This window comes from Phalacrocorax aristotelis, chromosome 1 (assembly GCF_949628215.1).
Source record: "Phalacrocorax aristotelis chromosome 1, bGulAri2.1, whole genome shotgun sequence".
NCBI classification, from domain to species: domain Eukaryota; kingdom Metazoa; phylum Chordata; class Aves; order Suliformes; family Phalacrocoracidae; genus Phalacrocorax; species Phalacrocorax aristotelis.
In genome coordinates this window covers 142,611,260-142,638,772 of record NC_134276.1, presented here as the reverse complement: position 1 = coordinate 142,638,772, position 27,513 = coordinate 142,611,260, and the positions used below count along the sequence as shown (strand labels likewise).

The window sequence follows — 27,513 nt, the reverse complement described above, 5'->3', positions numbered from 1 at the left end:
CATTAAGGAATCTGGTTATACTGAGTGCACGGGGAGAGGGCTGCAGAAAGCATCTAGCTAGCAAAATGAAGTCGGCACTGTACAAGAGCGCTGTACTCTGTTGTACAGAGTAGCGGTGGCTGGTGCTTTGTGCACTGCTAGAGGAATGGTGAATTTCCCACTGTGTTGTATTTCCAAATATGTGTTCATTCTGCCACCACTAATGTTTCTGAATTTCCTGGGCCCATGCTTTAGTCTGTTGATTAGGAATTCTCCCCGCTTTCCTGACCAAAGTACAAATGACACAAGGAAAGGTGATTTCTGGCATGATTACTGTTTGAATCACTTGGCTAGTGAGGTACCTCTCATGGGTTAAGAAACCTGCCTTTGAAGACTGACGTGTTTATAGAATTCAGCCCATGTTTTCTTTGGCTGAATCTTATAGCATAACATTCCATCTCGTGAATAACTTGAAGCAATTCTTCTTCCTGAAGTTTGTTATGAAAACATGAATTTACCAAATGTGTGATAAAAATGTTTGATTCTCAGACTGAAGTTTCAGCAACCTGCATTTTGGAGGATATTTTTATCGTCGTTGTTGCAGAACTTGTATCTAATCCTTACGTTCTCTGTGCATCAATTAGCACTTCTGCTGTTTAAAGAAATCACACTAAATTAAAGTGCATGACTTAACTTGAGGCTTTGAAGGAATTTTGCTGCAGGTTCAATCTTTGTTGCTTTGACTTAATTTCATACCTGATTCCTTTCAATTAAATCTGTGAAACTTTGCATTTGCAAAGGCATGAATGAAGCTTGTGCTAAAAGGTTTGCATGGCAGCTTCACGAAATAGCATCAAAAGAGATTCTAGCAACACAGTGAGGAACTGAATTCTGATTTCTCTCCGCAGACAGATCTTTCACAAACCTGAGACTTCTTCTGACTTCATCTCCACTTCAAACTCTGTGGTGATATGGGACACTTCTTTTGATGGCGACTTGCGGCCTCGGCGTTTTTTCTTGGAGGAATCACACTTAAGATTCACAAAGGTCACCTGGCAGTTGTCTGTACAAGGGAATTGACCTCCTTTGCATAAGAGAAGCAACACAGAAAAGAAATCAAGGTGCAAAGTAGCAAGTGACAGGCTAATAAGTGATATCTCAGCTGGGTTATCATGAATGCAGTGACAGGCTTCATAACATTTCACATGCATTGTTAGACACCTTCTCAGTGCAGTTTTGGGTTTGCTTATTTTGCTAGTGAATGCAGGAGGCAAAAATACAGTGTGGTGATGCTAAGCTGCACAGTGGTACCTCTAATGCTTATAATTTCCTGCCTCTCTTCTGCATAAGGATTAGAAAGCTCTTTACAGAAATTAGTTAAGTTCAGCAATGCTGTATACAGTCATCTGATGGTTAAACAAAGCAAGAGAGTCAATTTTCATAAATTCATGAGAGCAGCAGGCCTGGGACTAAAGCATAGTGGTATGGGCCTCTAGGAACTACCAGCTGGTATTCCATCTCTTTCAGCAATGAAAACACCAGATATCAAAGGTTTTAAAAGCCTTTGATTGGAGGTTATGAAAATATACTGGAAGGTTTTATCTGAGGGGTAATCATAGAATTATTTAGGTTGGAAAAGACCTTTAAGATCATCAAGTCCAACCGTTAACCTAACACTGCCAATTCCACCACTAAACCGTGGCCCTAAGCACCATGTCTGCTCATCTTTTAAATACCTCCAGGGATGGAGACTCCACCAGCTCCCTAGGCAGCCTGTTCCAATGCTTGACAACCCTTTCAGTAAAGAAATTTTTCCTAATATCCAACCTAAACTTCCCCTGGTGCAACTTGAGGCCATTTCCTCTTGTCCTATCACAAGCCAGAGGAACTGAATGCCCTTGTCAATTGTGTGTAACCGCTGGGGAGAAAGGCTACAATCCGGTGGGACTAAATCCCATAAGCATCCTCTCCCTACATAAAGAAATCCATGTGAAAAACATCCTTTTTCTGATAGACGATGAACCTTCCAGGTCAGGGTGAAATTTCTGTCACTGAAGCCACCAGGGGAATTTCATTCCAAGTGTGTGGTTGTATGATATAAACTTACTGTTAGACCCAGAAGTTCAGATGACATAACAAACACAAAGCGAAGCAACCAAAGGCCAAGGAAATGCATCCAAGAAATACATTGCCATGGTGACTGTATGGATCAAAAAACCCCCAACTTCTGTAACTTTAAAAATGAGTCCAATAATCACATCTTATAAAAGAAGACAGTACATAAGGGCAAGGTAAGCATCTTGACAGCTAAGACTTGTTTTAAGCCAATACTTGGAAAATTAGAGAGATAAATGTCTGGATTGCAGGGTAAAGACAAAACGTGAGTTTAAATTTTAGAAATAAAATCTTTAAACCATTAGCATTTTTTAAGGATAGCTGTTTTTCCTCTTCTCTGTTCAGGGCTCATATATGACTGCTCACTGACTAGCAAAAGTGGTGGTAAGACAGATTCATAACAGAGAATATATCACTAGCAGATGTTTGCTGTAAGCTGCTAAGTTGCTTTAAGCAACAATATTAACTGCTGCAATTATACCAATACTGTGTATTAAAATACGGAAAGTCTCAAGTTAATACTGGATTTAAATGAACTCTAAATATTGTACGCTGTGGAAATGCACAGCAATAACACTCAAACACTCTTTAATTGTCCCTGTCATGATGCCAAGGGGACAAAGGACAAGAAATAAATGTAATGAAGATCTGTTAAATACATATCACTTTTAAAATCTCTTTTTTGTTCAACTTTGAAAGTGATGTTCAAACCTAATACTAATAAAACCCCATACCTAGTCATACGGAGTTTTAAAAACATTTGATTACTTTGATTCAGCCTGACGCAAACTTTTAATCTCTGATTTTTTGGTAATTATGTCTAAAACTTCTAAATATGTTTTCTAACATCATAACTAATCACTCCAACATAACAAAAGAGCTCAGGCTGTGTAACATCAGATTTTGATTGTAACTTTCCTGCTTAGGGCTTGTCTTTGCCCCTGCAAAGGGATACTAATCCAGCATAATGAAATAAATAATAGCTTTTGTTTTCTTTTATAAACCTCATTTGGGAAAACTAAACCAAACCAAACTGACATTGTTTCATGTAACTTTGCATTGGTCATAGCTTTTTGACTCAGGATATTTCTGCTGTTACCAATGCCAGAGAAAGAATCAGCTTAATTTCAAACTCATGTGCTTTTGAACAAAGCTTTTTCAAAGCAACTGGTGACATTTCAGCACTGTCAGATCCAAACCCAAGGCACTGTTCAGCTAGAGTGTGAACCTTGGCCTGAACTTAAATTTAGATCCAAACATGAAAACCATTACTTTTTTTCCTGCCTGCAGTGTGAAAACAAAATATGCAAACAAGCAAGCAAGCAAACAAATAATTAGAGTGCTGTTTACATGTTAGAAGAAACCACATACCTAAAACAGCTTGCTTCCCAGAATCTTTTGTTTTTTCTTTGCTGCGAGGCCGTAAATGGCACTTTGCGTCTTTAATTTTAAAACGAGCTTTCTGCTTGATTGGAGGGGCTAATGAATCTGTTGATGTAAAGTAAAAAAGCTATCATTGGGGATGCAGATGAAAGGAAGTCTGAAACTTATATTTAAAAACAGACTCAAAAGTCTTCTTGCAACATAGAAAAGAGACAGTCCAAGAGTTACACACCTTGTACAAAGGGTCCGTTTCCGTAAGTTCATTTTTTTTTGCATAAGCACTTACTCTTGAGCCCATAAAGATTAATAAATTTGCTAGTATTGCACACGCTCTACACATACGCTTCCCCTCCAGCATACCTGTACATCTTGGTGGAATATGGGTGAATTTGTCTCTTACTATGAAAGCGGTTAATTCCTACCCTTTTTTCTTACTTTCTGTCTGTCACCTCCCATGTTACTTGGCTGGAGTTCTGCTCTTGCTAATGCCAACTGCTACACTGTTGGCAGTTGAAAACCATCCAAAGGAAATGTCTTTATTTGACTGTTGTCTATGGCTTGCAAGCTTTATTCTTCAGCTTTAAATCCAAGTAAGTTATGTCTTATGACTTTAAAGGCTGTTATACAGCCACGTGCTGCTTCGAAAATATAACTGCTGGCTGATTTCCTCACAAAGTCCATGGTGGGAAAGACTGGGCCTGGGCCGTCACCTGCCAGCTACTGCGGGCTGCCCATGGGACCTGGAGCAGCTGGAGGGTGGTCACAGGTAAATGCCACAATGTGGGTCCCTCTTCCCTTGGCAGGGCCTTGCCAAACCAGGACTATAGGAGGTAGCCTGCCCCTGTGCCACAGGCAGCCACACTGCTGCCATGTTACCTCACTCCACAGCATCGTACCTCCTAACGCATTCCAAATATATAAGAAATTCATGGTTAGAGAACTGGCAAATTGGAGTGAAGTACAGCAGATAATGATATGCGAAGTGGACTGCCACTTCCCCACTGCTGGATACCGTTTCAAGCTGCTTCTAAATTTGCTAGGCTTCAACCATTTTGAGCTTAACATTTTTTTTATGCTGAGTATCACCTTTAGGACACATTTTGAAGTGTCTCTGCAAAAATAGTCCAGCCATTTCTGAGAACAACTTGGATGAAACACAGTATGTGCTCATAAAAGCCTCATAAACTTTTTATTGGGTATCCCCAGTAGAAGGAACCATGCTCCTAAGGAAGGACTTTGCAGGTGAGGGCTGGGACCCACCTTCTGCTCTTGTGTTATTATTGATGGGCCCCTCTGACTAACTTCCAAGTCTGGGAAGAAATGCCATTTTGATATGCTCGCTATTGCCTTGCTGGACTATGGAAAGTAAAGTATTCTAAATATTTGTCCTTATTGAATATATCTCAAACTTCCACCGCTCCTATACTGGCCTACCACCATAGTGTCACACTGGAGGGCAACTAAGCATGCTCCAGCCCTCAAGGAGAGGCTGCAGAAAAGTGAGTGTGTGCATGATGAAACACAGGCTACCTTAATTCTGGCCTTGTGTAACTTGAGAGCTTGTCTGGGGGAACCTCGTCACCTGCCTCCTAGACACTAAAGCCCGGGCGAGCAGAAGAGCACCTACCTGCGCAGCTGGGCAGGGTTGCGTTGCGTTTCTGCTGAGCCTTGGCTTGCTGGACGGGAATGCCACAGCTCAGCGTGTAGCTGTTCTCCGAATCTGCGGGGCAGAACGCAGAGTCAGCACATGTGGCCACAGCCTCACAGAGCATCTGCTCCCCTCGTTGCCCCCAGCATTAACATTTGGTGCTTCAACAAACTTATTAGTGCTGCTAAAGAAGGAGATATTTTAAGTGCTGAACTTGGATTTAGATGGCTGAAGTAGTTGCCAAAGGCTACTGCTTCACAGTGTTGACTACAAGTTTTGTTTCTTCCAGTACTGAAATGTTAAATTTTATAAACAATTTTGCATGAGGTTAGCTGTAAATAATTCCATGGTGCACAAGTATAAAATATTTTGTGCTTGTCCATGGCACAGTCCTTGTGCTTTGATCATCTCTATAATTAAAAAAATAAACCACATTATTTTAGTAATAATTTTAGCTTCAGACTCTGGCAGAATTTATTGGCAGAAACAAAACATAACATACTCAGAACCGTAACAGGGTTTACATACAGCACAGATAAAACTGTGTATTGATGCATACAAATTAGATAAACGCACGGTTCCAGTAATCTCTGCTAAATTGAAAATGAAGTGTGAATAGCTCTACCACATATAATGCCAGGACTAACATGAAAAGTAGACACCCTTGTGGAAAATAATCCTGTGTCAGGACCTGAACATATATGAAAAAGTAATAGCAACCCCCTGCCCCACCTGCCCTGCAAAACTGTGTAGATGAAAATTACACGTAGCAAATAAAAAAAAAGGGGGGGGGGGGGAGAGATAAGATGCCTGAGTTTCTAAAAACAACCATGCCTGAATTTCTATAAATAACACTGAGCTGAACAATTACCAACAAAATTTATTAAAACCCAGCAACTGCCAGCAACTAATACAGAGAGATGTGTTTTCCATAAAGCCTCCTGAGACAGATTTCGTTGTATCCATTTCTTATGAGACAGTAAGACAGGTTTAAAGCTGTTACTATGTCATCCTTTGCTCCACTGGCTGAGCTGGTGGAAGTTTTACGCTACCCTGGCTGGTGTGGGAGCTTGATCATGCGCTGTGGCAGCTGCAATGTTAAATTGCTCAACATGTCCCATGCCTCCTCTCCTGCCCCTGCCTCACATTGTGCTCCCTAAGCTGAGCTCCTCTCAAGGGAACCCTCCGCTTTGGGAGTCATTTCTGCTCCTGCTCAATCACACAATCACAGGGTATTTCAGGCCATGATGCAGAGTCCGTGATTTTAAGCAGATGCCTGGATGGCACAGGGGACTCGACTCATTGAAAAACATGTTACTAAAGATTAGCAGGAATTCACTGAAATCTACTGTTCAGTTTTCCCCCCACTTTTGACATTGCAGTTTAATATATGAAAATTTTTCTTTTGCACCACTTGGTTAAGGTAGTTGCGTGTCTCAGATTTTTGTTAAAAATTTTTCCCCCCAAATGGTATCCCAAATTAAACAACTAAGGGCCGAACATCTAATGCAACTGACAGCTCTTTTTGTATTTAATGGTGTGCATGTTGCCTCAATTTAATTCGTAATGGTGTTTTGCTCATTTACAGTTGTCCATAAGAAAAACTGAATGCAAGAGTCGTGAATACATTAGCAGAGAAAAAAATCAAGTCATATTCTAGACTTAAGAGGACAAATATTTTGTACAAACCTGGAACAAAAAGAGCGTTCGATGGGCATGACAGGAAGCAGCTCTCTATGCCTCCTGTTTTACTACACACTAGCTGAGCCTTGGGAGCTGGTTTGGCATTTGGGAGGCATTTCACCATCTCTGAGGAGGAAAAAAAAAAAAAAGAAAAGAAAAATGAAAGAAGTCAGGCACTGCCCAGCCCAGAACTTTGTGTATCCTCTTGCTTACAGTGGTGAGGAAAAGTAGAAGTGGCAACAAAGCAAAACCACAGGCCCAGGCATTTCTGAGATAAGCACATAATAGGGAGAGAGTATCTGGATCTTGAGCTTGGACTGGCAAGGAAACTCCTTCACATTTTTAGACTTAAACTCTACATCAGTCTTCCCCTCCTGTCCTCCACTTTGAGACTGTTCAGGTCCAGATCTGCGCTCTGAAAGGCAGGTGTCTCTCTAATTATGAGCACAATTCTGTGTGCACAACTTGGTCACAGAAGCAGCAGGTAATACTAATGACCTGAGATGTCCGTTCCCCACTTTTGGAGGCACAGCTCTCTGGTTTAACAGGCAAAGTACCACACCACACACAGGAGTTACCCTCAAAAAGATCTGCTTATCTTGCAGACTTTTTAATTACAGCTCCATGCTCAAGCTTCTGGAAGTAGAAAACTTCCCAGCCAGGCAGAGGTGAGGCAGGACATGCTGGGATGAGGATGGATGGTCCTTTCAGCCACTGCCAAAATGCCCCAGGCAATGCTGGAAGGGACACTGTAACAAACATAGACATTTCTCATCAGCGCCCACTGTGCGAGGCACATTGCAGCTTGCGCAATGGAAATATCCAGCTTCTCTCTTGGCTTCATGGAAGGATGAAGACAGAGTATCCTGCAGGTTTCACAAGCTGCTCTTCATATTTGGGTAAGGGATGGCTTGTGTTTTACCTGAAGCTACATAGAGTTGTTACGAATCATTGGACCAGTCTCTGCTTCAGCCTGAGATGATGGTATGCTACTGATAATTACACTCCTGCATAATTTTAATTTAAAATAATTTTAATTGGACATCTTTTGAGACTGACGTGTAACTTAGGTACATCTTTCTCCACACAAACAACAGGGTTCATTCTCGGCTGCAGCCGGCAGCTGCCATCACTACTTGCGCTGAGGCAGCCTCACTGCTTCCCTCCGTTCCCCAGAGGTTTAACCTCTGCACTGACTGCTGGCCAAGTGCAGCTGGGCACCTCTTCAAGCAGATATTTCATACTGCATCAGCTGGTTAAATGTCAGCCAGACGTCTGTAGAGCAGTTCTTGCTTCAGTACCGTAAAAACACCTGTTCAGGTACACATGCTTTTTTTCTGACTGTTCCTTGCTCTTTCTTCCAAACATGCTCACCTTACCAGATGGACTTCGCTGACTTTTCTTTTTCTCATGGCTGGCTGTGCTACTGCAGATGTCATTTTTCCTACCCCTCAGCTCACCACTGAACTACACCAAGGCAGGGGGGAGAACAGAGCTGCAGCACCCGAGTCCAGTAGGAAGCAGTCAGACTGGTTTGGGTCTGCCAGGGTTTGGGAAGAGCCCAGTAAAGCTGGGATGAAACAGACCAATTCAAATGTGGTAGCTGGAATGAGCCTTGCCTGGCTTGGCTTGAGTGCAGAGGAGGGGTCCCAGCAGCTGCCAGATGGGTTGTATTCCTGGCCTCACTAGTGGTCAAATATAAAATATACAAGGCCCTTGAACACGCCTGATATTTGCATCTAAAGTATGGGAATAATCACCCGCCACCTCCCTCCCTCCTAAGGCCTTTTATGTTACTTTGGTGATGTTTATAAAGAAATTATTTCTTTGGACTGAGGAGACAACAGAAGCTCAAAGTATCTTTGGTGAGCGAAGGAGGATTTTGTTACTGAAAGTGTCTGCAAATCATGTGCCATTCAGGATCATTAGATATCATTTCCTCCTTTTTATTGTGCTTTTATAACAATGTAGAACACAGTTTCCTCTAAACAGCGTTGGTAATAAAGGCAGGTGATCAGCAGGGAGATGACACTCATTTTAAGCCTCATCAAATTCATCAAATAAAATAGTGTATATCAACATAGAAGGTTGTTCTATTTTCCATCTTCCAACTGAGTATTACAAATGAAATTTACAACTAGGAAAATATTCTTGGTACAGTCTCTTACCATGGGAACAGTATTCTTATAGGTTGAGGGAATATAGCACAAGACTTTTGTGGTCTAGCTATATACCAGACCTCAAAAACTGTTAGTCCCTGCTAAATTTACAAATTCCTTTCCAGAGGACTGACTGGTACATTGCAAGGGAGACCTGGGGGATAACTGAAAAAACCAGAGTTAACCGTTTCCTACTCCTATAGTACTTGTTTGCTATATAGCGGTGAAGGTAATTTATGTAAAGCTAAGTGGGAAAAATGAGGTAGTTGGCTGTGGTTAAGAAGACAGTCGGTGGCAAAGGCTGAAACCCAACTTGACACCTCCCTTCCCTCATCTTGACTATAAAATGCTTTCCATACTGCTGTATCCATGTAAGTGGAAAAATGCCATAATTGTGTGATTATGCAAGAGGCCGGTGCCGTACTCTCTACTCCAGACTACAGTGTTTTCCCTCAATATGTGCAGAGATTCTCTTAAGTAATATCCCCCTTTATTGTTCTGTTTTCCTCCGAGTTCAGTAGTAGGCATCACTGCCAAATGTATCTATGAGACTCAAACAAACAAAACCAACCAAACAAAACCCCACAACCTAAATTTGACTATGCAAGACCTAAGGTATACTTTTCCCATTAAAAAACATGAAAATGGAATTAAAATCTCACAGAAAATACTTTGAATAGCTGTAGCCATGGCCAAGATTTGCTGTGTTTAAAATCAGATGCCAGGAAAAAATATGTCATCTACTTAAAGGATACACAAGAACGATGACTGGAACAGATGTTCGGATTTGCCACAACGTACGTGGCACTACCAGCAAGTACCATCATTTTAGTGGTGTCAGGAATAGTGCTCATTACAATGAATACTCCTGACACAGTTATCGTCAGTGCTTTATATTAAACAAGATACCTTTGGTGATAACTTGAAAAATTGGGGTATGGTGCTGTGAATGTAGATAATAACCTGCATACCACGTGCTGTTTGTAAACAGTTAAATATTTTGAGTATTTGAAATGACTCTTAGAGGGAAACAGAGTTAGATCTGAGGTCATAGAGATGGATGTCAAGGGACAAAAAAGAAAAGGAGAAAACTATAAAATACATAAAATAATAATGTAGGAAGACTTAGATTTGTGTGAACAGACTCACAAAATTTTAAAAAAATCAACACAAATAAAATACAACATATTGCCCATTCCCTAATCCACCTGTAGTTATATCCTAGTCCATGGACAGCCAGATATTAAAGGCTGAAATGAATCTGGGGATCTGTATTATGAAAATGCAGCATCCCTCAGACAAAACCACACGCTTTTATACCCTCCTGGAGAACAGGAGCATCACCACAGTTATCTCTGAGTCAGTCTCCCACACTTACCAACACAGTCCTTTTTATTCCAGTGCAATTTCTTTCCAGGTGGACAGACACACTCATAGCTCCCCATTGTATTAAGACACCCATAGTCACAGCTACCGTTGCTGATGCTGCATTCATCAATATCTGAAATGTAGTTAAAGTTGAGAAGAGTATTAACCATGTGTGCACCCATATACTGTGCATTAAGATGCTTTGTTTTCTACTATATCTTTTATATTTTGGTCTATATAAACATGTATAAATTCAGACAATACTCACGTCAGACAATTTTATGTACATTGAATGTATTTGTCCTTAGACACATGCTTAGCTCCTACTCTTGCAGAGATGTATGCGTATGATACAATTTACTTGCCAAGACTAGTTACACTGAAATCTTGGAAGTACCCACAAGATACAAAACATGCTCGAAAGTCTCTGCAGCATCTGGACAATAAAGTATATTGCATTATATAGAAAAATGTCCAAGGCATAAACATCTGTAAGGTGTGTGGGATTCAATCACTTGTGCATAACAAGGAGAGAAATTCTCCATAGTGATTCACAGAGTTTGCTTTTAGAAATTATTCAGATGGAGGAAAATATATATTTGATAGGAACCTAGCAGCTGAAATGTAGTTTATTTAGTCTTCTACTCCTCAGATAAAAATGAAAGGTAAGAGCTTGCAAGAAGGCAAATCAATTATCAGATATTTATCAGTGATGTTCCACATAAAATCTTTCACCTTTAGATACATTAGAAAAGCATTTAGTCAATATGAGGTATAAGCTTCTTAGTGTAGGCAATCAGCATTTATATACTCGTGCTGACATGGCTGCTCTCTCCTCTCCTCTCCTCTCCTCTCCTCTCCTCTCCTCTCCTCTCCTCTCCTCTCCTCTCCTCTCCTCTCCTCTCCTCTCCTCTCCTCTCCTCTCCTCTCCTCTCCTCTCCTCTCCTCTCCTCTCCTCTCCTCTCCTCTCCTCTCCTCTCCTCTCCTCTCCTCTCCTCTCCTCTCCTCTCCTCTCCTCTCCTCTCCTCTCCTCTCCTCTCCTCTCCTCTCCTCCCCTCTCCTCTCCTCTCCTCTCCTCTCCTCTCCTCTCCTCTCCTCTCCTCTCCTCTCCTCTCCTCTCCTCTCCTCTCCTCTCCTCTCCTCTCCTCTCCTCTCCTCTCCTCTCCTCTCCTCTCCTCTCCTCTCCTCTCTCCTCTCTCCTCTCCTCTCCTCCCCTCCCCTCCCCTCCCCTCCCCTCCCCTCCCCTCCCCTCCCCTCCCCTCCCCTCTCCTCCCCTCCCCTCCCCTCCCCTCCCCTCCCCTCCCTCCATCAGAAAGGATGATTATCCATCATGCTCAACAAGAGTTGTGCTGCCATGTACTCGCCTCTGCCTCACGCTCAGGCACATTTGGGACTCTAGATGGCACAGGCCAAAACTGTGATATGGCATCAGTGACCCATCAGTTGCACATTGCTGCTCCAGACTCTTGATTTACTAGTACAGCCACAACGTAAAAGCCCTTGTTATGGACCACAGCCCCATATTTTAGGTACTTCACTAACCTAAACAAGGGGTTTCTGCCCTTCAAACGCAGGTATCCATCTGCTTGCTAAAACAGCGGCATTACTGTAACAGACTTTCACAAGGCATGTAGGTTGCACCTTTTGGCACATGATCAAATGAGCTAGAATGACACCAAATCAACAGTGGATATACTGAATTGCTAATACTCTGGCTTAATGGTAGGCCTCAAAATGTAACTGTAGAAAGAAAATTGTCACTTAATGTGTTTCTAAGGGAGATCTGGCCATAAAGGGTCAAGGCTGAGTGTCTAACCGCCTTTCCAAACTACGCCTGAGCCTAAGATTGAACTCAGATTGCCATGCGCTTGGCACTGTGTAAATCCATGTGGTGTGCAGGAACACAGTCTGAGTTCAAGCAAGTTCTCCCCAGGCACCAGTTTTGAGGCCCAGTGACCCCATGGGAAGCCAGAGGGTGAGGTACAGGTAGGAGGTGGTGCTAATGAGGATTTGGGCTTGAGCACGCACTTAGGTCCTGCACTGATTAAGAAATGCAGGCCTATATATATTATCCAAATCTTCCTCTGGCATCTTGGAGCTCTCGATGGGAGCAAAAACTTTTTCTGGGAGATTTTGTACATAGTAGCCAGGCTCCTGCTGAGTGCAACAGGGGGAGCTGCTTGCTAACCCATACTTCAAAACATACATTTAGTCCACAGTGCTCCTGCCACTGAGCTCTGGCCAAACTGTTCAAACACAAGCTCATGCTGTCAAGTACCTCAGCCCAGAACCAAGCTCCTGAAGAAGCAGCCAAATTCCCAAAGGTGTTGAACAGTCCTGCAGATCCTACTGACTCTCCTAAGGCCATTTAATGAGGCAATATATACTGCCAGTGTATGCCACCTTTACATAAACAGGTGGTGCAAGTGCTAGCACTCTCCTTCTAAAAGATTCCCTTACGATACACAACTTATATTACAAGAAGTGTCATGAAAAGGATCCCAGAGAGAGCAACAAGGATTGCCCCTCAGCATGGAAGGCCCAGAACACGGACACTGCCACGTAGTTTATTAGTTTATTAGTTACTAGAAGAGGGGAAGCAAGATGGAGAGAAAGCTTATTAAGAGGCAAGCTTGCACCAATTCTTTTTGAAGGTTCTCATTATTTCTCCCTAGTTTTGACTTCTGCTCAGTGCCACATGGATGGCAGCCAGGGCGAGTTATTTGTTCCACTGTAAACATCGCTCTCCAGGGGCTGACTAAAACTAATGATAGGCCTGAGCAGCAAAGCTCAAGGCCTGGACAAGTCTGGATTCAGAGCTGGGATTTTGGATATGCCCATTATGCAAAAATGCAGGAGGTTTGGATCTGGTTGTGCTTTTGTCTGAAGTTCAGCACTGAGTATTTCTAGATAGATTTTTGGTCCTACTTCAGTCTTATTTAAAAGACTGAAGCTGAACTGAGGCTGAAGATTATTTAAAGACTGATTGTGAACCCCAAACTTTGAGGCTTTCCCTAAATTAATACATAAAGTCATTAAGGAATTAACAGTGAAACTGAAGATCAGTCTCTCTACACCCCACACAGGTCCCCAAAGCTTTCAGACTCTGATTTTACTTTCCGAACTGCCCCCAAGTGGAGTCGTTTTCCAAACTCTTTCCTTAGATGGACTCCTCTTCCTGCCTGCCCCTACTATAGAGTGAATGCATTTGTTAGTTAGCCTGCTCTGTACAAGAGACACTAACATACACCTCCTACGCCCTTCTCCCAAAGAGAAGCCAGACAGAGATATCAGTAGTAGGGTCTCACGTTATCCCTACCAAAATCAGGTGAACTCAGCACTCAGACAAGTGAGGAGCTAGCATCTGTTTCTGCTACATCAGTTTGCACAGCACAAACCAAATCACATGGGAACAGGAACAACACGAGCCTTTAACTATATCTTTTTTACTCAGTCTGTAGCATGATTTACTTAGGAATACATAGAGGGCAACTCTTGCATATAATATGTACCACAACGCCTGCTCCACAAATTAAGAGCCGCTAGGGCCCCACACTGCTCTCAGCAATTCCTCTAACATACTTTCCCTGGGCTAAGTCTGACTCAGATCAGAACCTGGCCTGAATTCAAAGATTTTGTGGGTGTAAAGTCAGAGCTTTGTTTCTAGCTTGATGCAAGCTTTACTTAGTTTGTATCCTGAATAATTTGAAAAATTAAATACTTAGCTATTAACCACCATTTAACTAAAGAAAAGCATTTAGTTTTAAATTTAAAAATAGCATGGAGAGTTTCTTTTGTGTCAGTATTTTCTAACAAGTAATTTAGATTCAGGGCTTTCAGGTTTTATTATAATTTTCTCGTTACTTTTGTTTGTGTAATGCTGACCTGATTGGTTAAAAACATAATTTGGACTTAACAAATCTCTCAAAAAAACCCTTTGCTTCCTTTTGACCAGTGTTCTGAACACAATCAAAACCTACCCCATTTATTAAACATTCAGGCAGGAGACCACAGCAATACCTGGGGGTGTTAGCCAGGCTGGTGGCAGGCAGTCTTGTACTGCGTCACCCCTGGCAAACACTGGACTTAATTTGAGTGCTCTGAAATTCTCCTGCCTTGATCAAGTAGAAGCGGAACGTCTAATTTGGTCATTGTGGTAAGACTGCCCTATGATGCACTTAAAAATATCCCTCTCCTATATAACCAAACATTACAGCACCAATTCTTTTCAGTTGTGCCAAAAAAGGTTGAAGAGCTGAAATAGCTCCACAGAAGGTGGAAAGAAGGTACCCCACAGCCTTCCGTTGTGAGTGTCACAGGCAGTTTGTGTTGCAGACTGGTAAGGACAAATACCAATAGAGCCAAAATTTGTAAACTTTGTAAAACTGACATCCTTCTCCTATTCTCTTTGTTACCCATCATTTGAAGCCTTTCTGCTGTAAATACGGTTGTGACTAACCTCACTCCTGTGGAGGTACCGATTGGTGCTCTGCACTTGTAAAGTCTGGAAGGAAGACTACCCTGCACAGTGCGATGAACCCCAGCCACGAGGCTGCTTTGCGATGGTTGTGGAAGAACGGCTGCAACCATGCAGCAGTGGATACAGGTGTCACAGCTGCAGGCTTCTCGTCTGTACTGAGGCTGCTACGCACCACCATCAAAAAATGCACGGACTTTGTTTTTTACTTCTGTTCTTCTCCTGGCAATGCTTCAGCAAATTTGAGATGCTGAAATTTTAGTCACACCCTGCTCATGCTATTTTAGCTTTATTTTAACTTTATTGGCTTATCTTCTTCAGTTCTAAAATCTTCAGTTAAAAGAATGTGTGGCACAGTAAACAGTTCACACAGCAAACAAACAAACAGATAATAAAAACAGTTTCCAAACCTCCACAGTGCGTCAGCCCGTACAAGGTATAGCCTTTATGGCACAGACATTCAAAGCTTCCAGGGTAGTTGATGCAGGTATGATCACAGGTCCTTTCGAAGGAACACTCATCTATATCTGAATTCATAGAAAAAACATTAAGAAATTAGAATTCAGTTAAACTGAATGGCTTGAATTTCACATTCGGTTGCAACACCTTGTTACTGATGAAGTATCAGGTATCATCTCAGGTCAAATCTGAATAAAATATCAGTCTCGTTCCTCTAGTGCCTTATGAAGAAAGGACTTGCAGGTACAAGGAGAAAGGTAAGAAAAGAGAATTTAAGAAATAACATGAAGACTGTATTATATATGTTCACCATTAGATGGCAACCTTTAACTTCTGATCATATTTACCCAGCAGGGCTGTGGGGTTATTAAGATTTTGGAGGGTTAGTGGCAAAATGGAAAAAAGTTTTGGGTTGAATCAAGTAATTCCCTCTTTCACTGACCACTCCTCTGACATCTTGCCCGCCAGGACAGGGCACTCACAGACGTCTGCTCTGCCTATGCAAGACTGTGTGGCAGTTGCGGGTAAGCAAAAGAGTGCCTGAGAATAAGCCAGTATCAGGAATGAACGGGCTGCACCTAAGATACAGAAAATCTTAGTCCCAAGTCCACATTCTACCTAATTCAAGAAAATTTGACCTCTTCCCCACCAGGCATCTCTAATTATCACTGGTCACTAATGTGACCACCCATATTTACACAGTCCCTTCCATCCAGCAACCTACGAAGAAAGCAATTAACAGCACATTGCTTTAAAGACAGTACAAAGGTTTTCCTGAGCAGGGTGATATAAAGGTTTATTTGACAGCAGTCATGACGGAATGGACTTGCTGAAAACCGTTACGTTAAAGGTACCTTAAACAGCAACGTGTGCAAAATAACATCACTTTTGAGTGGATTTTATCCTCAAGCCATTGTTGTTTTTTTTTTTTAATCCTCTTCAGCGATTAATTTTTCTGTTAAAAGGTCAGAGAAATTAATACAAGGGCATTATTTGAGAGTGGCAATTTCAACAAATCTCATTCCTCCACTATTCCTGAGGTATGAATGAATGGAATAGTATTCCTCTAATGGCTTGCACACTTTCTGGAGTTGCTTATTAAGAACAGAACCTGAGCAACACCATTACTATATATAACTTGGGACTTTCACGTTGTACATGCTTAGGAAGCTGTGAGTGCTTGAAAGAACACGAAAACTCACCAATACTTAAGGGTATGCTACCCAATTCCTACACCCAAGTATTATTTATATAGTTTTGATATTTAATGAAACTTTCTAGGTCTCATCCTGCAACTATAAATGCAAATACTTCACTTCAAGAGCTATGAAAAATTAAAATCAAGATTTTGTGTGTGTCTACACACCCCAAAATCCGTGTGAGAGTTTATGCACAAATTTAGAATGTTGTAAACAGCTAAATTTTCTCTGATTTCCAATCTTAAGTGCTTCAAAACATTCATACAAAAGAGAATTCACAACGTGGAAAGCAACTGTTCAGACAAATGCATAACATAAAATGAAATACACATGGTGAACAAAAATCCATGCTATCCAGTTTTATGTGTGCATTACAATCACTTGTTATGATCAAGTAGCCAAAAACAGACAACTGAGATTTTCTCTTTTAAAATTCTATTTCATTTTAATGCATTTTCTATGCATTTTAAAATATCATTATTTGAGTTCTGAAAGCAATTTAAGGTTTCCTTTATAGTCTTGGAAATATGCAGCTTTTGAATACACAAATGGCAAACTGTTTCAGTTTTCTCTAAATAAATACATAAAATAAAATCATTTGGGAATGAACACTGCAGTTACAGTTTTAAAGGATTTTTAATGCATAAGAAGCCAAATCATACATCATGGTTTCATTCATGTGTAACCTTGCTCGCTACATGGTGTTGCAGGAAATTTACAAAAGCAGTTCATTTTCTGGCCTCTGACTTACCTTGGAAGGCTCTTTTTCAAAAATAACTTCATATTTCTCAATAGTGATCTTATCCTGATCTAGTTGAGTCAATGGGGTTTACGCGTTGCTTTCACACATACTGCTTTGCATTGTTACGTATTATGGCTTAGGCCTTTACAGGTTTTTCTTTATGTTAAGAAGGATGCATACCCTTCTTTGCCTATGGAGACAACAGTCTGTATAACAATATGACCAGTCATCTGCTTGCCAAGTAACAGGCACTCATGACGGACAAATGCATTTCTATTACACAAAGTATTAGCTACTCGTAAACTTATATTGCTTACACTGGCTGGCAGAGACGCCGAAACAAACACTTTTATTATAATGCAATGACTGCTATTAAAAGCTTTTTCACCATTTAAGCCCCTCATCCCACCTCTTGCTGCTGTTCTCATAAATTCGACCTCTGCAGAATTCAGCATCTCGCTTTCGCTGATCGAATGCAGAAAGCCTCTGCGCAGATTTTCCCTTGCTTAACAACAAGCCCTGTGGCCCCCTCTCCTCCTTGCCTGTGGAGGGTAGGGCTAGGCACTGCCTAGCTGAGCTTTCCACAGCACCGTATCTGCAGAATCACCAGTCCCCTGAGGAATTCAGCACTGGTCATAGAAAAGGGAAAAATATGCACCGCATACTCTTCACTAAAAGAAACTGGTGGTGTGATGCAGGATGCTGAAATCATCTCGCACTTCTTTTTTTTTTAAACTGTGAAATCTGTGTTCTGGGCGCTGTTATTCCCTGGCTCCCAGAAACTTTGAAGTTGGCCATCACACCTTTGTGGTGCGCCACAATACTTCTCCATATTTACTCTGAAAGGATGTGTTTGTTTCTCCCCACCCTCACGACGCAGGTATATCTCATAGGAGACTGAGGAGCTGGGAGTGACACCTGGTTTTCACCTTCACAGCCCTGGGTTTCAAATCCTGCTTATCCCACAACTGGGAACCAACGTAGGTATCTAAATCTTGTCTCCTCTGTACAAACAACACTACACAATATGGTAGCACTATCTCCTGAAGAGAAGCTCAAAATTACAAAAGCAGAGACGTGGCAGGTTACAGCTAGAGAACTGAGGACAAATAATTTCCTTTTCAGTTTTGGGGTCATCCCCTGCCCCAACACATGTACAAACTCAAACTCACACACGTTTTTGTATTGGGTCACTCTAAATTTCCCCCTTCAGACCACTGAAATAAATACTGAGATATTAACTTTCTGGGTCTGAGGTGCTCTTAAAACAATTTAAAGTTATTTAAATTAAAATATTTGAAATGTTTTACCATGAAAGTCAAAACGTTTTGTTTTCAAGGAACTGCAGTGGAAAACTCCAACTTGAGGTTGAAATTTCTATTCTTTCTTTAGTTGAATTTGGCATGAATTCACAAACAGCCCAAGCTGCTTCAGAAAAATTTCAGATTTGGTAATGCACTTACTTGACATCAAACACTTTCGTTTTACTTTCACTTAGTCAAGAATTCATATCACTTTCACCCCTGTAATATGCAGTTGTGTCATTTCAGCCTATTAGGAGATGTCTTCACAGCTTAACTGTTTGAAGCGTATAGGAACTGTGAGGCTAAATTCATCTCTGGCAGTACAGGACCAGTATCCTGCCAGAGGCAGATTTTTTTTATGATTACTAATGGTAGCATATATGTTCTAAGACAAGGAACTCCCTACTTCACAGGAGATGACTCAGTGGAAGTGCCGAGTTCAGGGGTCGGAGCAGACGACCTCCAGAGGTCCCTTCCAACCTCCACACTGATTCACGTGCACACTGGCAGTCCCAGCACCCTCTTTGTGGTGTCCTGTGCTACTGAGAGCTCTCCTTCCAGTCTCTGTTTCCATGACATCAAGGCATCATCTCAGGCTGAATAAAGTCCAACATCTCTTCTATCAATCAACGTTCTCATCTCCAAAGAGAATGTTTGAACAGTGGAAGCACTGCTTTATTTTTGCTTAGAAGGGATTCAATGCGAAGAGATTGTTCAACCATTTAATAAACGAGCAGGATTTCCCTGTGTTTTTGAGGAAAGCAATTGTTGCCAATGGCAGTCATGCTTGATAATGTTTGTTTGGCTCTGTTCCTATTATTTCAAGTCAGCATTTGGGTTTTACTGTTAATTTTTCAGTCATACTTAGCATCTTTTTTTTAGTTCATGCTTTCACACATGAAATGATCCCATAATGATCTTTATTTTTCTTGAATATAATGTTTGTTAGTGGGTGTCAGATTGTCAGTACTGGAAAAGAAAGCCTTCCATCTATCTCCAGAAGGGAGCTACCGCAGATCGAATTTCTTCTAAGTTCCCTCACACAGATGTGTCTCAAAGGTGACCTGAGTGAGAAGGGAGAAAGCAGCTCATTTTCCATGCTCATTCAAGTCCCTGCCCTTTCCACTGATGCTGCCAGTAGACTCCCAATTACAGTAGCACCAATTGTTCTGGTGGTTTGTGTGATGTGGACACTGACTCATTTGTGGACGTGGAGCGCAGGGCACCAAGAAGCCATCACACAGTGATGATTTTTGCTAAGTTTGAAACTGAGCTGGATTCCTACCAGCAGCTCTGAAGTGAAAGGCTCCTTTCTGTACTCTGCTTCCAGTCCTCAAATGCAGTTCCCTGTATTCTTGATTGTCATTGTTTTCTTCTCTAAAATAAATTTCAGAGTAATTAAGAGAAACCAATGATCAGGAAATTAAAGTGCAATGCAGGACATTTCCCAAAAAACATTAGCATTTCAAGAAAGCAGCTCAACACTAAACATATACAGGTGAGGCTGGTAAACAGCACTGTTTTTATGTTTTGAGGACTGCAAACTGATGTAGAAACTGCTATGACTCCCTGACAGAATGTACACGTGCAAAATACACCCACAGAGGCACACGTGTGATTTCGGGGCTGTGGTTATAGAACTGAACAATTTGATGCCTAATTTGCCCAATCTGACATAAAAGTTTATTGAAAAAATAGTAATTTCCCCCTCTTTCACCCTTAATATAATTTTGTTTGTTAATATTAATAACAAGTGAAGAAATTGGTTAGAGAAAACTAATGGTCATCATGACAGTTTTTCTCTGAGACATACATTAAGCAACCATGTTAATTTATGAAACTGGAAGCTTTCTTCCAAAACACAGGCCACATAGGATGCTTGAATAAGAGTTTGATCTTGCTGCTTGGAGTAGTTTTCATGTGGCCTGAAAATAAACACGGCAATGGGAGATCACTGTTATCTGATGGTGCTATTTGTGCTACAGAGAACAAGACAGGAGGGGCTCAAAGACAATCAATAAAAGCTATAACATGGATTAGGGACAGAGTACAGACTGCAATGATTCTGCAAAGATTAATTAATGATTAAGCAAAGAACCCACCTTACATTTGATTTGTCTGTGTTCAGTAAGGCAAGACACGAAGTATACACTAGATCACTGCATATATACATTAAATTTAAACATACTATTTCAAATAGAAATAAAATAGAAAATAAATACTTTTTGCTTAGAAATAGAAAGTAAAATAAAAAGGGAATCTCTATCTCTGCTATCAATTTCTTCATCAGTGGAAGCGACTCATGACAGCTTGAATACTGGTAGATCACTTCAGTCAAAAATGGTCACAATATCACAGTATTACTTTGAGATGCTATCACAGTCGTGACTCCATACATTCCCAATCCTCCCAGTTAGCTTAAGTATACCTTCATTATGGCTGCAAAGATTTGTATGTATCTCGTAACTGCTGCCCACGGTGCTGTGAAGAACGTACACAGCAAGGAATCCATGGTTTTCAGATTCATGCGCTAGTAGTGTTTGACCCCCAGGCTGGAAGCGACGGCCAGGTGCCCCACTGCACTGCGCACAGCAAAGCCACTGCTCAGTACAGTGAGGTTGTCTCCTAACATGACCACATTCTCCTAATGCCAAAGTCTACAATACATAGTTTTATTTTGTCCATCTCAGACACTCTTGCTTTATTTTTAACCCCCAGGCCAAATGCAGACTCAGTGTGCAGTAACCCACTGAACTGATCATGCACACGAGCCAAACTCAAGGCTCGTCAGAACGTTTTGTGTTCACTTTCCTCAGCTTCCAAGTCATCGGCTCCTCTGAGAAACAGAGCCTTTCCTTTTTCTCATTCATTAAGCACACATACATAGAAACTCTAAAGAAGTGTTACATGATGTTTTTAAAATAAACACTAATGCTTTTTTTATACATATTTTGGCTGCAAGTTATTTTCTGTCTTCCCCTCTCCCCTCTGATTTCTGCAGGGAACTGATACCACCCATGTAATGTTGTTCACCTTACAGCCTAGCCAGCGTGGTTTCCAACAATATTTGACAGACATTAGGGAAACCACATATCTTAATCTGAGTGGTTGCTGGACCACGGGGAGTCATGATTCAAGCTATGTTCTCCAAGAAATGCTGGTTTAAATTCAGTATTGGGAAAGGTATTATTTTGCTACAGCAGCCATATGATGGGGTTTTCACCACATCTCACGTTTTCTGATCCACAGTGACTTACCCCTGTTCACAGTTAGTAAAAATGCATCCTCCATCTGAGAACGTAACTCTTTAATACACATCCAACACCAGAAGGAATGGCTTATAGCTAACTTCTCCTTATGTTTCAAAGTCTACAATAATAAAACCAATGAAAAGGAAGCATGGAAAGATGTAGTAATGTACAAACCTTCTACTTCATTACCTTCCCACTGAGCGCTTCTGGAGCAGGCTAACACAAAGGGAAGGGAAAAAAAAAGCCATAACCCCAAACCTTTAACAGTAATTGAAAAACCACACCCATTTAGACTTCCCACCGCACTACTGAGTTGCAATCAAGTCAACTTGTTGCTGAGACTTAATTGTTAATAACATACTAATGACCTGCAGAAAAAACAGATCTGGCATTAATTGCTGTACTTTTAATGTGCAAGTAAGTGCCTAAGTAGCATAGTCACATCTTGTATTTCAGAAATTCAAGTGGGAAACTGTCTGTTAGGACTAACGTTCACTTGGACCAGAGCATGTATTTATTCAAGAACTTTATTGCTCACAGTTAACTATGTGATTAGTGAAGACCAAATGTTACACACTAATCAGGGAATGAAAGACTTCTAAAGGAAATTGGTTCTGCTCGCAGGGAAATGTGCTTTTTATTAGAGATGATTTGTTCTTAGAATGCAAAGTGGTAGTAAAACAAATAAATGTATATAAACTGCAAAAGAAACCTGCAAAATGTACTCAAGACAGAGGCAATAAATAATTAGAAACCTGTGACTTATGTAAGCAACCCACAGAGGAGGTATTTCAAGGATTTAGCAGTACAAAATGAAATGGCTATTACTCAGCTTCGGGGGTAGGCACACAGTAGCAGTCAGTGGCAAATTCTGCAGAATCTTTGGTTCCTACTAGCTGTAACACAGGTAAGACCACTGTTCCATGCATTATTTAAACATGCTGTCATGGTTCAGTTCAGGAACAGAAATTTGCTTGTAGTGAATTAGAGCTAATCTACTTTCCCTGGACCAGAAAAAGCATTTAATTGTACCCTTGATTCACTCATACCAAAGAGTATGTCTGTGATCTTTAGCAACAGGTTAACGCAGTAATGCCACAAGCAGGTTCATGACTTGGTCCACATGGGAACCACGGAAATCAGTGAGACCTGCAGTGGCACCAGGGTCATGCAGATGTGCCTCCAGTCACATTACTGCTAGAAGAATTTGGGCTCAGTTTCGCTTCTGCTCTGCAGCCAACAGAAGGTACTTGCTGCCCAAGAAGGCAACACTTTCTAGCACAGCAGTGGCTTAACATGGACTTCAGTAACTACAACACATTCCTTCCTCTGGGTTCAACACACTGAAGTGGTTGCTTTCTTGCAAGCTACTTGGCACAGCAGTAGGGTCTCCATGGACCTTGAGCCCACAGGCTCTTCCAGGCTGGCTAAGCAAGAAGAGCTCTGCCAAGCAGCCAAATGCTCTGGAAGACGCAACTAGGCCACAGTTTCCACTTGTTTAATTCAGCATGGTATGCAAAAGCCAGAGTGGGAAACCTATCCCTTCCAATCCATAGTTGTACGAAGGACCACTACTGTTATCATCTACCTAGTTCTGCCTCACAGCCTCTGTATCCTTTTATGTCTGTATGTTTTTATTCAGTATATTGAGATCCTGAAAACAGCTTGTCTTCATCTTCCTCCCAGCCTAGCTGACCTGTAGTAACTTCAATAAACCAATATCTCTGTTCCTGAGACTGTCAAACTGCTCATCAACCTTAAGAGAGGCTGTGTCATTCTCTGTCTTCCTACAGTACTAAATGCAGTATTAAAAATCTATAGCTCTGGTGCAAGTGCAGTTTAGGGAGCCACAGCTGTCTCTGTTGTTTATCATTATGGTCTGATGATTTTAGATACTCTTATTTTGCTCTGAGGAATATCTGGGCGTCACTGATTTCTCCTTTCTCTGTGTATTCTCACACTTCTGCTACATGTCCAAAGTTGAATGAAGTCTTCCAAGCCCTAGCAGTGTGGATAGAAACTGGATGTTTATTTTGATAGAATGAGTATACTTAATGCCAGCAAGATGACCATATTTATTTAGTCAGCTCTCCTGCACTTAAGCAGCCTCTAGCATTTTGTTTGGTAACCTCCAAAAGCATCTCTGTTCCAGAAAGGATTGTCTAGGTGTTTTCCTGGACTGATCTCTGTCTTCTCCATCAGTTTAATTTTTAGAGTTCAAATTGTTGTGATCCTTTTTAATTGCTAAATTTGGTAAAGGGTAAGTAATGTCTCTTAGAACAGTGTAATGCATACCTGACCCTTCCAGGAATCAGCAGGTACCTCTTGATATATTTCTCATATAAATCTGTTGGGTCTGAGGTTACACACAGGAAAGCAGAATTCCAGCTAAGCAGTTCCCTTGGGCTGGCTTGCTGCCTCTATTAATTCCTATCACTGGAGCAGCTCAGTTCAGAAGACAGTAATCTTTCATTGGCCCGTTCAATGGTTAGAGGAACGGCAGTAGTCAGGTCCTTCTTTGATGCTATGCACCAGGGGGACAACTCTTAACCCAGCAAACTCATCACCCTCATTAACATCAGAGGCAACTGGTTTCCTATTGTTTACCTAGAAGTTACAGCAAAGGGAACTGCCGTGGGGAAGAAGAAGACAATACATTTGGGAGAGTCCTTAAAAGGAAATGGCAGCTCATTTTCTTTATCTTTGCTATCAGACCTTATCAAAAGAGACCAGTTGCACTTTCTGGGAACCACCGCGCTATCTCTGGGATTTGAAAACAGAAGGAAAGCAGGTTAAAAAATGAGACTTGGCAATAAAATTGTAGGCCTAAACTGTTTGCTCCCTCTCCAGAGTAAATACAATCCTTTCTTTAGGAACTCTTCCAAGGGAGTTTTATGTGATCTCATGTACCAACAAATTAATTTTCCCTTCTCTTTTCAGTTTCTTTCAAAATTTCCCTATTTAATTTTCTTCCACACAGAGGCCGCAAGCTCATTCTCTTCCACAAGCTTCCCTTAGGGCTTCCTCAAAGTCTGCAGAAATGGGGCTGCAGAATGACATCTTAATGCAGTAAATACCTATTCCCTATGTGTTCCCCTTAACGCATGTGCCAAGTCAACTGACCACCACACATTTCTCTTCCTGTCAGCACTGCAGAGCCAGTTCTGCTCCCAGTCAGTGAGTACGGTTTTGTTCTGCCTCATCCATCAGCCATGGAACTATTTGCTTGCTTTTGGATCACCAAAGCTTTGCCTGAGGGGATAGGAAGATTTATGGTTTTGTATGGAAACTACAGAATTTGGCAATTTCAGCCAGGCAAAAATTGGCAGCTAACTTTGGGGTCTTTGGGGGTATCTTTGACTGAAGTTGGTGGGATTTGGATGAAGGTTTTTTACATTTCTGTAATGAAATACATCATCATCATCATCACCACCATTATTATTACATTATTATTTCTCTGCTGTTGAGCAAAGAAAAAGGTTTCCAACATTTTTCCCTGCAGCATTATGAAGGACCCCACCACCTTCTTTTTTTGTAAGCAGCACCAAACTAAAAAAAATAATAAAGGTAGAGGATTACCTGATAAATTCCCTTTCTGGCAATAATAACTTCTAGTATTTTAAACATGGTGTCCAAAACTAGTTGCTAAACCTTGGTACTGCAAGGAGAGCTGGAGAACAGTCATGCCAGCTTTTGCCCATGGGACTGCTGAGGAGGAGAAGGTGCCCAGCCTCAAAAGTACCAAGCCAAGCTTCCCTCTTCCTCCTTTTCTTCTGCTGAGGTGAACTGCTCAGCAATTGTGAATTTGGTCAGCAGAGAGACGAATGAAAAAAACAGTGCTGGGTCCTCAGGCTTTCTGAGTGGCAGGCAGCAGTACATTTCATATCTGGGGTAAGCTTGTATCTTCTGTGCAGACATTTCACTCCATCACCCACATAAGGAAACACATCCAGAACTCTCCCTAGCCTAATGCTCCCCGATGCCTCTGACCATATTTCACAGAATCACAGGTTGGAAGGGACCTCAGGGATCATCTAGTCCAACCTTTCTAGGAAGAGCAGAGTCTAAACAAGATGGCCCAGCACCCTGTCCAGGTGACTCTTGAAGGTGTCCAACATGGCCGAGTCAACCACTTCCCTGGGGACATTATTCCAATAGTTGACTGTCCTCAGTGTGAAAAATTTTCCTCTCGTGTCCAATCAGAATCTCCCCAAAAGCAACTTGTGTCCATTCCCCCTTGTCCTCTCCATGTGACTCCTTGTAAAAAGGGAGTCTCCATCTTCTTTGTAGCTCCCCCTTAAGTACTGGTACACGGTGATGAGATCCCCTCTGAGCCTCCTTTTCTCAAGACTGAACAAACCCAGCTCTCCCAGCCTGTCCTCATATGGCAGCTTCCCAGTCCTTTGATCATCTTGGTCACCCTTCTCTGGACCCCTTCCAGCCGGTCCACATCCTTTTTGTATAGCGGGGACCAGAACTGTACACGGTACTCCAGGTGTGGCCTGAGAAGCACTGAGTAGAGTGGGATAATGACTTCTTTACCTCCGCTGGCGATGCCCTTTTTGATGCAACCCAGCATCCTGTTAGCCTTCTTGGACGCAGCAGCACACTGTTTGCTCATGCTGAGCTTTCTGTCCACCAGGACCCCCAGGTCCCTTTCCACAGAGCTGCTCTCCAGCCAGGTGGATCCCAGTTTGTGCTGCACTCCTGGATTACGTTTTCCCAGGTGCATGATCTTACACTTCTCCTTGTTGAACTTCATAAGGTTCTTGCTGGCCCACTCCTCCAGCCTATCCAGATCTCCCTGCAGAGCAGCTCTCCCTTCTGAAGTGTCTACTTCCCCACTCAGCTTGGTGTCATCTGCAAACTTCATCAGGCTACACTTGATGCCGTTATCCAGATCACTTATAAAGATGTTGAATAACATTGGGCCCGATATCGATCCCTGGGGGACTCCACTTGTCACAGGTTGCCACTTGGAAAAGGAGCTATTTACCACCACCCTTTGGGTGCGGCCTGTCAGCCAGTTCCCCACCCACTGCACAGACCACTTGTCTAGGCCGTAACACATTAATTTCTCCAGGAGGAGACTGTGGGGAACCATGTCAAAGGCCTTGGAGAAGTCCAGGTAGATAATGTCTACTGCCCGCCCCATGTGAACCAGGCAAGTCACTTTGTCATAGAAGGCCACCAGGTTTGTCAAGCACGATCTGCCTATAGTGAAGCCATGTTGGCTTTTCCCAATCATGTGACTGGGAAAAGCTCTGGCAATGCCCTTGTAGCTCTCGACGGATAATCCTCCACTTCTCCATCTCTGGTATGCTTCCCTTTTGGATCTGAGTAGACCCAGGAGGTCATGGTTGAGCCATGGGGGCCTCTTGCTCCGCTTACTTCCCTTTCATTTGTAGGGGATAAATTGGCTTTGTGCTTCCAATATTTCAACTAACCCTGCCATGGCTTCTCCCCATTTGTGAAATCACTTGACAGATTGTCCTGGTTTCAGCTGGGATAGAGTTGATTTCCTTCCTAGTATCGTGCTGTAATTTGGATTTAGGATGAGAATAATGTTGGTAACCCACTGATGTTTCAGTTGTTGCTAAGTAGTGCTTCCACTCGTCAATGACTTTTTCAGCTTCCCATGCTCTGCTAGCGGCACAAAATGCTGGGAGGGGGAACAGCCAGGACAGCCAACCCCAACTGTCCAAAGGGATACCCCATACCATATGATTTCACACTGAACAAAAAC

General features: G+C 41.9%; 1 protein-coding gene across 5 annotated transcripts in view; it reads right to left on the bottom strand.

The window, feature by feature from the left end:
* SCUBE1 (signal peptide, CUB domain and EGF like domain containing 1) overlaps positions 1 to 27,513 on the bottom strand; it is a 218,770-nt gene that overhangs the window by 18,725 nt on the left and 172,532 nt on the right. For 3 of the 5 annotated variants that reach the window (XM_075112945.1, XM_075112937.1, XM_075112963.1), the window contains 6 exons: positions 15,223 to 15,339; positions 10,346 to 10,468; positions 6,815 to 6,934; positions 5,105 to 5,197; positions 3,466 to 3,582; positions 905 to 1,063 (listed from right to left, as the gene is read on the bottom strand). In XM_075112945.1, the coding sequence (XP_074969046.1) occupies positions 905 to 1,063; positions 3,466 to 3,582; positions 5,105 to 5,197; positions 6,815 to 6,934; positions 10,346 to 10,468; positions 15,223 to 15,339 (729 nt within the window). The remainder of the gene's footprint in view (positions 1 to 904; positions 1,064 to 3,465; positions 3,583 to 5,104; positions 5,198 to 6,814; positions 6,935 to 10,345; positions 10,469 to 15,222; positions 15,340 to 27,513) is intronic. The other 2 variants (XM_075112954.1, XM_075112972.1) reach the window with 1 other exon arrangement.